This window comes from Corvus hawaiiensis, chromosome 6 (genome assembly GCF_020740725.1).
Source record: "Corvus hawaiiensis isolate bCorHaw1 chromosome 6, bCorHaw1.pri.cur, whole genome shotgun sequence".
NCBI lineage: Eukaryota > Metazoa > Chordata > Aves > Passeriformes > Corvidae > Corvus > Corvus hawaiiensis.
Genome location: NC_063218.1, coordinates 59,743,901 through 59,757,818, shown reverse-complemented (window position 1 = coordinate 59,757,818; position 13,918 = coordinate 59,743,901). Strand labels below are relative to the sequence as shown.

Sequence of the window (13,918 nt, the reverse complement as noted above, 5' to 3'; positions counted from 1 at the left end):
CCAGGCCCTTCCCCAAAAATCACACCATGTGCCTGAGGGTGCTGTCCAAACACTTCTTGAACTCTGGTAGGCTGTCACCACCTCCTTGGGGAGCTTATTCTGGTGCCTAACTACCTATGGATGAAGAGCCTTTTCCTAATATCCAGTCTAAACCTCCCTTCACACAGTTTCGTGCTGTACCTTTGGGGTCCTGTCACTGGTCCCCAGAAAGAAGAGATCAGTGTCTATCCCTCCTCTTCCCCTCACAAGGAAGTTGTAGACTGCAATGGTGTCCCACCTCAGTCTTCTCCAGGCTGAACAGACCAAGTGACCTCAGCTGGTCCTTGTGCGGCTTCCCGTAGGCACTTCACCATCTTCATAGCCCTCCTTTGGATGTTTTCTATTATTGTGGCACCCAAAATTGCCCCCAGGACTCAAGATGAGGCTGCAGAAGCTCACAGCGGAGGGGGACGATCACCTCCCTTGACTGCTTGGCAGTGCTGTGCCTGATGCACCCCAGGACACAGCTGGCCCTTCAGGCTGCCAGGGCACACTCTTGACTCATATTCAACTTGCTGTTGACCAGGATTTTTCCACGTCCCTTACTCTTCTCTAGCCTCTCCTTCTCCAGTCTGTCCATACATCCAAGCTTGCCCCATCCCAGGTGCAGAATCCGGCATTTTTCCTTGTTAAACTTCATGCAGTTGGTGATTGCTGGTCTCTGTAATTTGTTGAAGTCTCTGCAGGGCTACTCTACCTTCAAGGGAGTCAGCAGCTCCTCCCAACCTAGTATCATTGGCAAACTTACTTCTTATCCCTTCAATTCCTGCACCCACGTCCTTTAACAAGATATTGAAGATCACAGGGCCAAAGATGGAGCCCTGTGGAACCCCACTATTGACTAGTCACCAGCCTGATGTCACCCTAATCAGTTTAGCTCAGTGTGCCCAGCCATTTGCTTACCCATTGCATGATGAGTTTATCCAGCTGTGGAATGGGCATTTTGTCCAGAAGGATACTGTGAGAGACAGTATCGAAAGCTTTACTGAAATCCAAAACGATTACATCAATGGGCTTCCCTTGATCAACCATTTGGGTTACTTTGTTATAAAAAGGAAATTAAGTGTGGCAAGCAGGACTTTCCCCTCATGAGAAGCCATGCTGTCTGTGACTGATGACTGCATTGTCCTTCAGGTGTTTTTCAATACCTCGCAGAATAATCTTCTCCATAATTTTACCAGTGACTGAAGTGAGACTGACAGGTCTGTAATTTCCAGGGTCCTCCTTCTTGCCCTTCTTGAAAATTGGGACAACATTCCAGTCAACTGGAACCTCTCTGGATTCCCAAGACTGCTCTAAAATCGAGAGAGGCCTCACAATGACATCAGCTGGTCCTGGATATCCTCAGATGAATCCCATTAGGCTCCATACACGTATAGGGATCCAGCTGGACCAGCACATCCTGTACAAGTTCAGGGTCAGCTGGGAGTTTATAATTTGCACAGCCATGGTCCTACTGCCCGGGGCAAGGCACTGGGGGCCCCTTAGCACATCGCTGGTGTTGAAGACAGAGGCAAAGAAAGATTAAACATCTTTGTCTTGTCTGTGGCAATGAGAACACATGTATACTTTAAAATTTTACTTCTCTCATCCTGTCAGTTAATTATATAATTTCTATCAGGGTAAAGGTTTCTAAATTAATAGACTTTACTTCAGTTTTTCATCTGAATTATCCTGATAGACACCATGTGGGAGCAAGGCCAACCTCATGTTATATTATGAAGGAGAGTTTTGGGCAGCTTGCAAGTGGTTCTTTAATTCCAGCAGTTGAATTTCCTGCTGCTTCCAGAAGGAATTAGGTCTTTGCTTCACTGGTCTGAGTGTGAGATGTAATTAGAGGAAGTAATGTAATTTCTGGTTCTCCATGAAAGCGCTGTAGTAGGTCTATGCTTGAGGGTTTCCTTGTTTGTTTGTTGTTTACTCCTCATTTGTTATAGTTGTGACAAAAATAAGACCATTATCGGTGACTGAACATGGACTTTGCCAAGTGCATGCAAAGCCGAATTTTATAATACAAGGCACGTCTTTATATACTGTAACAAACCAACAGTTCAGCAGCTACCAACTTCAGCTTCTAGGGTCACCTGTTTTACATCTTCAATGGCTACAGATTACAATCTCCTTGCCCAATCTCCCATTAACTATCCTACTCTTTGTCTCACCTCCTGCTCTTTGTCTTGCCTCTTGCCAGACTAGGCCCACCCATCTCTCCCAAGGCCCCACACTCACCAAAGCTGTTATCCCTGGCCACACTCTGAACCCCTATAGATCATGGCTGTTGAAAAGAAGTTTGCAATCCAAGGTGCAGAACAACAGAATTCTGTTTGTAAACCTAACTTAAATGGGAGGAATGTCTTCTGCATTCTTTAAATCCTTAGATTTTGTTGCACTATTGGTTTGTTTCCCCTGGTGCAATTGAAATGCCTAGGTGAAGATGATGTCTCTAGAGAGTATTAAATAGAGTTCCAAATTAACGGGGATATCAAATGGGAACCCAAACACAAATATAAAACTCAGAAACTTAAAACCAGCAAAACGGTTATTCCTTAATTTTCTTTTCCAGTAGATTCTCTAGGAATCACTTTTAACCATAGCTGGTATTTTTAGTAGTGACCTGGAAGTAACGTCCAGAGGTCGTGAGTACTGAATATCTCACTAAATGGAGTGCTGGCCAACAATAAGCACTTCAGAACAGAAGCTGGGAGTCTTTTCCTGGGAAACAGCATCTCAGGGATTTTTATTTTTGCAAGGGGCAACTCTTTATAAATAAAAATTATTGTCCGTGCAAGGCCTATACCCAAAACGGCTAATGGGCTTCTAAACTTTTGTCATTGTGGCTGTTACAGTGCTATTGGAAGGTTGAGTGCTGCTCTATTGTCAAATCAAAGAAAAAAGCTGAAATATTGGTAGAGTTCCATTAAGCCTTCCTTGTAATGCTGTACTGAAGGTCTTTCTAAAGAGCTCATCAGAAAAATAAATTTAAAAAAGAGGTGACCTAGTATAAAAATCTCTGGACTATCAAAGTAATAGCTTTCTTTTAATCTAATGGATAACGTATTGTTAAAAATTAGAAACTGAAGCTTGCACAAAATGTTGATCCTGTTTACAAGATCTATGGGGAAAAATTCACCATCTCTGAAAACTGTTATACCGGGTTGCAGTGTTTTAAATCATTAATTGATCTTATAATATATTTTTATAAGTCCTGTCGTGTATGTGTGTTTTCATTGAGAGCTTTCAGATAATTCCATCAGTTCCTTTGTCTTTCCTCAGCTCTGCTTCTGGATTGAAGGTTGTTTCTCACATCTTATCATGAGAGAAAAGAAAACCTAGCAGAAGTATAGGCATTTACAATTAATTTTATATGTTCATCTTTTCACTGTACTTAAACCTGCAAAAGGTTGAAATAAAGTTATGGTACTTAATTGAAGTAATCTTCAAAGGCATGATTGATTTATAAAGATGAGGCTCAATGTTATCATCAGTGTTATTTGTGTAGGGAGATGACATTGAAAAATAGTATCATAATGACTTACTATCATTCAGGATGTAATTACTGGCCAGCCTTGAAGTTACACTCATCCAAGTGGCTGCATTTAAAACTTTTATTAGGAGTAATATTGAACTTGATGATCTACGGTTGCATTTGATCATCTTAAATGTCTTTTCCAACTTAATTGATTGTATGATTCTGTGTTGACATGTTTATTTCACAATGTAAAAGGCAGTTAAGATGATCTGAAAAATATACTTAAAAATTTGGATTCCAAAACTTTCATGACATTCTGATAGTGTTGAAGAGAAAGAGGTTTCATCCATGTAGGCTGTTTTTAGCCATGTTTAGTATGTGTCTCATGTTTTCTTTTTCTTCTCAAGAAAAGGATTAATTAATTTTTTTCAGCCACGATAAGACTTTTTAAGAGTGCTAATATAGTAACAATACTTGATGCTTGTCAGTGATTCATGCACAGACCCAGACCGGCAAGGAATCTGGATTGTTTATTCAAAGAAGTGAGCTGGTTTTATACGCTTTTCTAAGGCACAGTATTTCCTTATATGGTAATCTTCACTACATGACCTATCCCGTGTTGCCACATCAGCAACACCCTTCCTTTTATGGGATGATCACTTGCTCTTCGCCTGTCCGTCAGCTCCCGGCAGGCTCCTCTCCGTAGGGGTCTGCCGTGTGACACCTCCTCCCCCCAGGGTCCGGTGGAGACAAGCCTCTCTGTGCCGCCATATGCTCCTTTGTGCTGCCATGTGCCTCTGCAGGCAGGTTTTACAACTTGTAACTCAGCTTTATTCCATCTCTTCCCACAATTCCCCCTTTCTTGTTTTATACAATAAGAATTATGAAACAAAACCCTGCTAACATTAGAACATGTTTGGCCCACTGTTTGAACCAAATAAGCTCCGTTCTTCACAAAAGCAGTATCTTTCCTATGAACAGGGGGATAGATGAAAACACCCAATAACTAGTCCTATGTGTGAAGACAATGATTAAACAGATTGAACTTTGAGAAACAACATAAAGTTGTCTAAAACTTTTACCATCAGTGTCTGCAATGCCTGGGTGGTCCTGTATCACAGTGAAGACTTAGAAAGTCTTTCCTAGGCAAGACTTCCAAGTTTACTTTGAAAGAGAGTCCAGCTTTTATAAGATCAAATCAACAAGTCAAAGTGACTTGATTACACTTTTAGGGCAAAAACACCTGGGTCTGATGGTATAATCCCCAGTCAGCCTGGTCTAGGGCTTGGCCAGAGCCTCAAGCCTTGACTGAGAGGGTTTCCCTAAAATACTTACACAATTGCTTAAAAACTTTATTAGTATCAGTTAGGAACATGACTTCAGAAGAGTTTATCTTCCCTACAAGCTGATTATGAAGCTGGAGTATATAAGGCTGGTCGGACCACTCTTGCAGGTACCCGTCTTGGGACTGGAATCTGTAGAAACACAAGCATATCCTCACCCTCAGGTTATTAACGGAAAGGGGCCTTCCCATTTCCCACTTTCAAGAGTCTTAACAAGTACCTTAGCTTTTTCTAAGTGAGCCTGTGATCATTCTGAATGCAATTGAAAAATTAAGAACATATAAACCTCTTTGCAGTCTTTTGCGGGGGGCACATCCCATACCTGCACCCCCCCTTTTCTGTTCTAACAATATGTAACATGAACATCTTTCAACTTACCAAATTCAAGAAAATGTGTAACATAACATGCAGTTTTCTTACTATGAACAGTAAAATAATGCATCTAATAAACAAACAAGCACTCATTGAGCAAAAATAAGCAAGGTAATATCATCAACTGCTTAAATACTGTACCATTTCACAGAATGTATATAAATCCAGGCCTTGGACATTACAATTATAATAACATTAGCTCTCTATGTGGTTTCAAAAGGTAACAAGCCTAATTTCTGCTTGAAAAGATAGCTTAAAAATTATAATTACTACAGGAGCATCCTTAGCAAAAACCAATTAGAACAATGTGTCTCGGTTTGAAAGACAGGTGTCTGCTAAGGAAGGCAGAAGCCTCCCTTGGAATGGCAGATGTAACCCCTTTCCCTCCGAGTTATTATAATTTTGAAATCAAGGGCTTTTAGGCAAAGATGTGGGAAATAGGAATAACAGTTCTTTACTATTATATATATAACCAGTCAAACAAACAGCAATAACTATGGCAGTAACAGCAAACAATCACAAACCCAGCCCCAGCCTTCTCGGCTGTCGGGCCTTTTTCCCCTTGGGTGCAGTTCTGCTCGCAGCCGGCAGGGGCGCTGGTGGCTCCCGGTGAGCAGGGCAGGTGCGATGGTTTCCCCGTGGCTGCAGGGGGTGCTCCGGAGCGAGCTTGGGGAGCGTGCGGCACTGGTGCCCTGGGATCCCGGGAAGGGATGGAACAAAGAAGCTTCACAAACCGCTGGGCAGCTGGCCCCGGTATCCGGCCGGACTCTTGGGAACAGCAGACTGGAACGGCAGGCTGGAACAGCAGGCTGGGGCAGCAGGCTGGAGCAGCAGGGATGAGCACAAATCCCGGGTGGCAGACGCGATGTATCCAAGCAGGGAACCCCCCCCGGAGGTCTAGGCAGGCAGGGCGAGCACGGCTACAATGCAGCGAAGGCTTGAATCAGCGGCGGGGCAGGGCGGCCACAGCCTGGCCTCCAGCAGGGCAGGGAAGGTGGGCCGGGGGTCCTGGGATCTTTCTCCGCAGAAAGAAAAACGGCCGAAAAGAACCAGCAGCTTCTCTTCCTGAAAAGAACCAGCAGCTTCTCTCTCCGAGAACTAGAACATCGAGAGTGAACTGACCCCACACCCAGGTGAAACAAAAGAGTAGCCAGGCATACCCCACCCCCAGCTCTTTGTTTCTTAAGTACCCAGCGATTAGGAACAGTATGGGGAAAATTCCTTTAACAGAAAAATAAACTAGAACTCTTAAAACCCCAACACAATGCAAGGTGTCACAAGGTGATACAGTAAAAAAGCAATCTTTGAGATAGGGTCCAGGATTGTGGCAATATTTTAAATAACGAAAACAGGAGAGTTCTATGGACCAGCTGCAGGAACAACATACCTAGCCTGCAGGCTGCTCCCGCACAAAGTGGTGCTAATGCTGTAGCCTCCCCCACTCCCGAGGAAGGGGCTATTGGTCCCCTCAGTCCTTTTGTCTAGCACAGTATCAGCTCCCGCGTGTCTGCAGGAAACAGGAGCCCTGGCTGTAGCAGCGCAGGTTGGGCAGCTGCGCGGGTTGGGTGGCTGCGCAGGTCCCACCAGCTTGTCTCCTCACTTCCCACATGCAGAGAGCTGCGCTTGTCCTGCCAGATCCGCTGTGTCGCCGGCGCGGTGTTCACTGCCGCTTCTCAGCTCTGCTGTTTGCTCACCAGTGTGGCACTGCTCTGTCACATGCTTGCCACCATATGCTCGCTGGCGCCACACCCCTGTAGTCCCGCACGCTTGCCCCACTGCTACATCTTCTGCTGCACTCTCACAGAGGGCAAATGGAGAAGGAATACGCTACCAGGAAGGGCCTCCCTGGCTCCAGCCACTCACCGCGACACAGCTCCAGCTGTTGCCGCATGGCACGGGGCAGCGCAAGCTTTTCTACGGTACCATCCGGCTTCCCTCCAGGGTCAAATGGGTTGGGGGACGAGGGGCCAGCTTCTAATTCTCTTCCCACAGCCCCAACAGACTTACGGTGGTTTGCTGGTGGCGCAGAAGGGGTTAGCACAGCTGCTGCAGTGGCACAAGCATCTTTCTTTATGCGGTCTCTGGGTGCCGCATGCGCTATGAGCACCTTACACACTGTCTTCCATGGACAAAAAAGCTTTGTCAGCGCTGCATTGCCTTGCGCTACTCGGTCCCACAACGCATCTTTTAAAGTGTCCCATGTCCGAGGATTAAAAATATTTTACTATCTAAAGTTGAGTCACAGTCTTTTGCTCGGAACAAGAGTCTGTTCAAATCTGTAGGCTCAACTTTCCTTCTGTGTTTCTTTAAAATCTGTTCCAGTGTCTCTGCGATGTTCTGTTAGTGGGATATACCATCCCCCATCGTTCCCCGTGGCTCGCCTACAACTTCAAGTGATTAATCGCTGGCCAGGTTTCCTGCTTCTTTCAGCAGCCCTTCAAGTCCCATGGGGCTCACCAATGGACGCACAGTTAGGTGTATAATAAACTCCTCACACCGAGCACCATTAGTCGGCAATTGATGCAAGGACCCAGACCGGCAGGGAATCTGGATTGTTTATTCAAAGAAGTGAGCTGGTTTTATGCACTTTTCTAAGGCACAGTATTTCTTTATACGGTAATCTTCACTACATGACCTATCCCGTGTTGCCACATCAGCAACACTCTTCCTTCTGTGGGATGATGACTTGCTGTTCACCCATCTGTCAGCTCCCGGCAGGCTCCTCTCCGTAGGGGTCTGCCGTGTGACACCTCCTCCCCCCAGGGTCCGGTGGAGACAAGCCTCTCTGTGCCACCATATGCTCCTTTGTGCTGCCGTGTGCCTCTGCAGGCAGGTTTTACAACTTGTAACTCGACTTTATTCCATCTCTTCCCACAGATGCTGTGGTATTTTTTTTTTTCTCTGTAGGAATATAAAATGAAGATAAAGGTTATCTAGTTTGAGTCTAGCTTTTATATAAAAAAAAGGAAAGTATGGATGGCTTATTCAAATACAGGTCTAATATATGAAACTGAATACCTTTTGTATGTGTGGTGGTCTTACAAATAGATAAGAAAACTTCCGCTGTTACTGAAATAAGTTGTTATTCCTTATTAAGTATCTCTTGGTTACGGTTTTTCAGAATTTAATAGACTAATTATCCTACATTAAGGTTTTATTTGTAGATGCAGCTGCCAATCAGAATGAGCTTATTCTTTAACAGTAGGTGCCTGTTACATCCACTGAGTATTGAAAACTACATGATCTTCCACACTGAGGTTTCACACTTGACACTGTTAAAACGCTTTCGCATTTAAACGTAATGAAAAACACTGCAAGCTTTTCTTCATAATTTATGTGATTAAAGATTCTAATTGTAATGATGCTATTGACAGAAACACTTGAGATTTATCAGGTTCTCAGTCTGGTTAATGTGTTTTATGAATGGCATTTAATTTTAATTAGTGTTGTACGGTATGTAAAGGCAAAGGCTTTACACAAGTTTTTTACAATTAGGAAGGTATTTTTTCAATCACACTTGTGATGAGGTGAATGTAGAGGCCCAGAAGAAAAGGGGCTAATGTGTGTGTCTCAAATACCAATAGCCAGATGACCATGGAGTCAATCAAGAATTGTTGGTAAGAGCAAGCTGTGAAAAGAACAGGACGTAGCTGCTGAAGGGGGCCATATGGTGGTAGGATATCTCTGGGACACATGTCCTCATTCTAAGTCCTGGAGATAAGCACAACACAGTACAGCGCAAGAATGAGGTTGAGAAGTGGGTGTGGTCTGTTGACCAAAGGTCGACTCAGTAGGGGAGGATTAAGATCATCAAAGACCCTTGACCCTCTTGAGCCCTTTCCAAAAAAGTCTAGAAGAACAAACTGCACTTGATAACTAATTTGCATAGAAAATGAGAAACTTAGCTCCAGGGCAGGGAAAACTTGTCTATCAAATGGGACCCCTGCAAAGCCTGTGCAGTGCCTCCAGGACCCTGGACACCCCATCAGTTGAATCAACACTGGAGCCAGGATTGGTGACCTTTCATTCTTTCTTCCTTTCTTTCTTTTCCCTCTCCCCCTCTTTAAACTCTCTCTCCTACTCTCTCTCTTTTCTTTCACCCTACCCTGTACTCAAAATCCACTGCTGTGTGTTTATACTAGGAGATAAGGGGCTAACATGCTGATTTCCATGCCAAGTGTATAATTCACTAATAGAACTTTGTAAGCTTTTGCAGACCCTCTGACTTTTGTTGTTCCTTTTCAACCATGAGCATCTGTGCATTTGTGTGTTCCCTTCCCTTTAGGGGTGGGGTGTCACAATGAGTAGTTGGTAAGACTTGCATGTTGTCAGTATTGATTGTGGATATTATTATAGAGCATATCTCTAAAGCTGATCTTATTGATTTGACTCATATAGAAGCTACTCCTTTTTTATGCTAGATTTATGCTGGATTAAATAGGGAATAGTTACTGGGCTGTTTTTTATGAGGTTGACACTGATCCAGCCTTGCTTCCAGCATTGAGTTAACAATGCATATGGACTAGCTGCCAAACTTTCCTCATCTAAAATTAGGAGCAAATGAAAGACACATTTTCTTCTTAACAGTACCAAAATGATCAACTGAGTCGGTATTTCACACAATGAGGCATAGCAAAATTTTTCCTTTATGTTTCTAATGGCCAAAACCTGAAGGCTTCTGAGAGGTTGCTTCATTTAGAGTCTTTCTAGATTGGCATAATATTGAGCATGCGTTAAATTGTGGTTACTAATTTAAAAACCAGAAAAGGTTATCATATTGTAGCTCCATCTTTCCTGCCTGCCCTATCAGAAAGCTATGAGATGTAGTACAGCTCTCTGTTCTGACTTCGAGCCATGTAGAGATTTGCCTCTATAACAGGAGTCCCCAGCATTCCCTTGGAAAGAAGACTTTCCAAGGCAGAAGTGCTAAAATAAAAGAGGCAGGGTCTAATTAAACCATAAATATTAATCAACTTTTTCAACAACATGAGAAATTTCTGTACTAATGCTATAATCATTTCCATGCTTATTCTAGCTGCCAGAGGAATATTTTGTAGGGAAAGAACCAATAAATGGGGTTGTAATAGAAAAACAAGTATTTTGGGTTTTTTCTGCTAGGTGTATACATGTCTGCTATTGCAGATGAGAAGATCCCTGAACAAGCAAGGACTGTGTAACAAAGTTCTAGTTGGAAAGACATAGTCTAGAAAACAGCTTTATGGAAAAGAGAGGAAGGAATGAAAATAATTTCAGTAAATCAATTTAGTGACCCAATTGATGATGTTAGCCACACGCTATTCATGTGCCAGAGCTCGGTAAGCATTTGCATGCAACAGCAAGTGCCATCAAAACTAGCATATCACAGAACTGGGCTCTGACACAGTAGCAGAGTATGAATTAACTTTTTTAGATTTTAAGGTGGATCATAACACTAGCATAACAGCAAATCTGCTGTGAGGTTACTTTGCTATGACTCTCTTTCTCCATGCAGAAGCAGCATGGTATTAAGGAATCTGTTTGAAATGACGCAGGGGAATATAGAGTAAGAGAGAGCAAAAGGGAATAATTTTCTTTTGAATTGAGGCACTACCTCATAAAAGAATTATATTGTATTTTTTTATACGTATCACTGAAATTGTGGTTAAAATTGAATGCTGGTATGTGTTATTTGCATTGCCATAAATTTCTTTAGTTGTAGTGATTCATCTTGCTACACATACTGACTCCAGTATAGATGAAAGAAACATTTCTCTTTGACAACTGTAATTATGCAGTGGGGTCCATAGTCACTGACAGCCTATCTCTGCTTAAGAAATCGATCATTAAAGCCATCCAGAACAACTACGAAGTACATGTCTTTATATATTATTCTATATTACCCATTGCTGTGTCTAACTACTGTAGATTTTTGTGTAATAAACATGTCCATTTAGGAAGAGCTATAAAGGAGACTCCCTAGAAACCTTGGAAATAGCACAACAGGCATATGGGGCATTGCTCTGCTCTGAACAAGGCATTGTCAAGTGCCCCAACCCAGTGCCCACTGCATTCTCTGCTGTCACACAGCATCCATTTCATTAAGAAGCAGAATTCTGTCTGCTCATACTTATTTAAAGACCTTAATTTATGGCACCGTCTGAGGCAACAGAAGCTTACCTGTCTATCTTCACCTGGTACTAAATACTTGTCTGACCAAGAACAGTTACGCTGTGCTGCAGAATTGGAAAGAATTGTCCTCAGTCTAACGAAGTTCTGCATTTCTTGATAAGAGAAACACACATAACAAAGCATTTTCCGTGAGCTCGATGGAAGTTTTTAAAGGAAAGGCCCTTTTAAACCTTAGCTATTATGGTTATATATGGGGGTATCCTGCTAATCAAAGGACCATCTTTGTAGACTCTGATGTTCAGGAACACATTTAGTGCAGGCAGCTTGGTGTGCAGCTGCAGGACAGCTGCAGATTGAGCTCTGGGTGTCAGGAGCCTGAGACAAGAGGCCGTGAACTGCCGACACTTTGCTTAACAAAGGGCCTGGGGACCTGTGGGTCCTGGCAGGTGAGGGGACACTCAGAGATACGGCAGGAGCCCATGGCCCTGGCCCCAGACTTTTGTGCGCTTAGACAGTGAGGGTATAAAACCTCAGGGTTTCCTTTTCTCCTCCTCAGAGGCACCCAGCTCGATCTGTTACTTGTTGCAACATGGTTGAATTACTTAAAGGATCCAGACGTCTGAGACTCTGCTATGAAAAAACTGGTGTTGAGCTGGTAGGGAAACCTTGTTCTGACCATATGAGTGTGGGATATGCAGGCAGTCAAGAGGTGCACCCATCAGCTCACTGGAGCCACTGAGCCTCAGTCCCAGCTCAGGTGGTGCAGGTCTGACTGCAGCAGTGGCTCTTGGATGGTCAGACAGGAAACTTTAAAAATTGTGTTTAGATTAGAAAGAGACTTTCTGGGTGTGACGTCCTTCTTCGAGTGGCACAGATTTTGATGGGGAAGGTTCCTTGGAAGTTCGTGACACTTCAAGAAGGATAAATGTTTAGATTACTTACTTATTTCTAGCACAGCCAAGAGAGGTAAAATACATGACTAAGAAACTAAGATTTATAAAAACATGCTGTAAATTAAATTGTACTGTTAAGCAGAGAAATAGTGTAGTGAAAGAGACTAACTACAATAGTGGACTTGGATTCTGCTCAGTGTTGATTTAATTTTTACAAGGACTGTGTGTGTCAATGCTCTGTATTGAATCACGAGTTGTATAATAATGAGTTTTTCTTCCATGTAAACTTAGGAAAGCTACTTTATTTCTGTGTCACTCAGAAGCAACTCTTAAGAGACAAATCATTGTCACAGCTGCTTTGTTCTAAATGACCCTGGAATGTTTGGGGTCTTTTTGCCGCATTTGTTTGTTGCTCTACAATGTTTTTTCACAAAGGTTACCCAATAGGTAAAAGGATTAAAAGCATTAATATATTTCCATAATGGTGAAGGGGAAATTTTTGTAGTTTTGAATGGATAATGTAAATATTTTACAGAATAGAATACTATTAGCAGCTGTATTTTTGTTCATTAGGTTATTTTTTAATAACTTCAAACCTTATAGCGTGACATCTTTGTTTAGTTGAGGAGTTGCTTATTAAGTGGTTTCATAATTAGCTATCTTTCTTTGTCATTACCTAATATGGTAGAGCTTATTATGTTATTTTTATTTTGGCTTTTTCAGGTATGAATACAAGCAAGAGCGAGACAATGAAAGAGCACCCATTAAAACCTTCTAGAAGATCTATGCCATGCCTCGCCCAGAGCCAAACACATCCTCAGAGCCTGAGCAAGCATTCATCATTTCTGCAGCCAAATCGTGTGCAGCCACAGCTCCAGCCCCAGCCTTTAAGTGCAGGGACATCGATAGCTACAGTGGATGTAGTGTCAGAACGAGGTAGGAGGTTCTTCTCTTTCAGGAGTTTGTTCCAGCACTGATAAACTCTGATTTATTTAGAGATCTATGGTTTGTTGAAGAAATATTTTTGCACAAAACACCTGCACATATCATATTAGCAGGTTCTTGAGTGAATCTTTATAATGTTTGAAGTGAGGTTTAAACTAGTTTTTATTTTTCTCAATAATGACATTATTTTCTTCTCACTGGAAACAAGACAAGAAAGTGTTGCTCATTTATGCTGGAGAAGAGTATTCTGTAGTCTGTCCTAGATGAAAAAGAAAGAATAAATATTAGGATTTTGGCACCAAAAGTCTTTATATATGAACATGTAGGAGGAGATGCATTCATTCACAAACAGTAGAATCAGGGAAGAGTGGTATGGAGAGAATAAGAGCGAATGGAGAAAATCCCTCCAAAATTTAGCATGTGTTGGAATAAGGAACTACTTTTATTTTAGGATTTCTAATTTTAACAGATACACGTGCCTTATCAGAGAAACTAGTCTAGTTGGAATCCCAATCACTATGTGTCCCCTGTTGCCAACTGTTGCCATCCTGTATTGCCAGCTGTGTGTGAACCTTTGTAGAATAAATTAACTTACCTGACTTCTGCTACTAGATTTTGATAAGTCTTTCCTTAATGTTGACAGACACTGGGCATTAATTATTGTTCTAGTGAGTTATTTTATTGAGTTAAATTTCTCTCAGGAATAGACTGAAAGTGTTCATTAAAGTGATCTTGCTGTTTTTTCTATT

The 13,918-nt window shown here is 42.4% G+C and overlaps 1 protein-coding gene across 4 annotated transcripts in view; it reads left to right on the top strand.

Moving 5' to 3' along the window:
- The window catches only part of ANO3 (anoctamin 3), a 211,682-nt gene that overhangs the window by 104,167 nt on the left and 93,597 nt on the right, over positions 1-13,918 (top strand). For all 4 annotated transcript variants that reach the window (XM_048306870.1, XM_048306869.1, XM_048306871.1 and 1 more), the window contains exon 2: positions 12,948-13,160. In XM_048306870.1, coding sequence (XP_048162827.1) covers positions 12,948-13,160 — 213 coding nt within the window. The remainder of the gene's footprint in view (positions 1-12,947; positions 13,161-13,918) is intronic.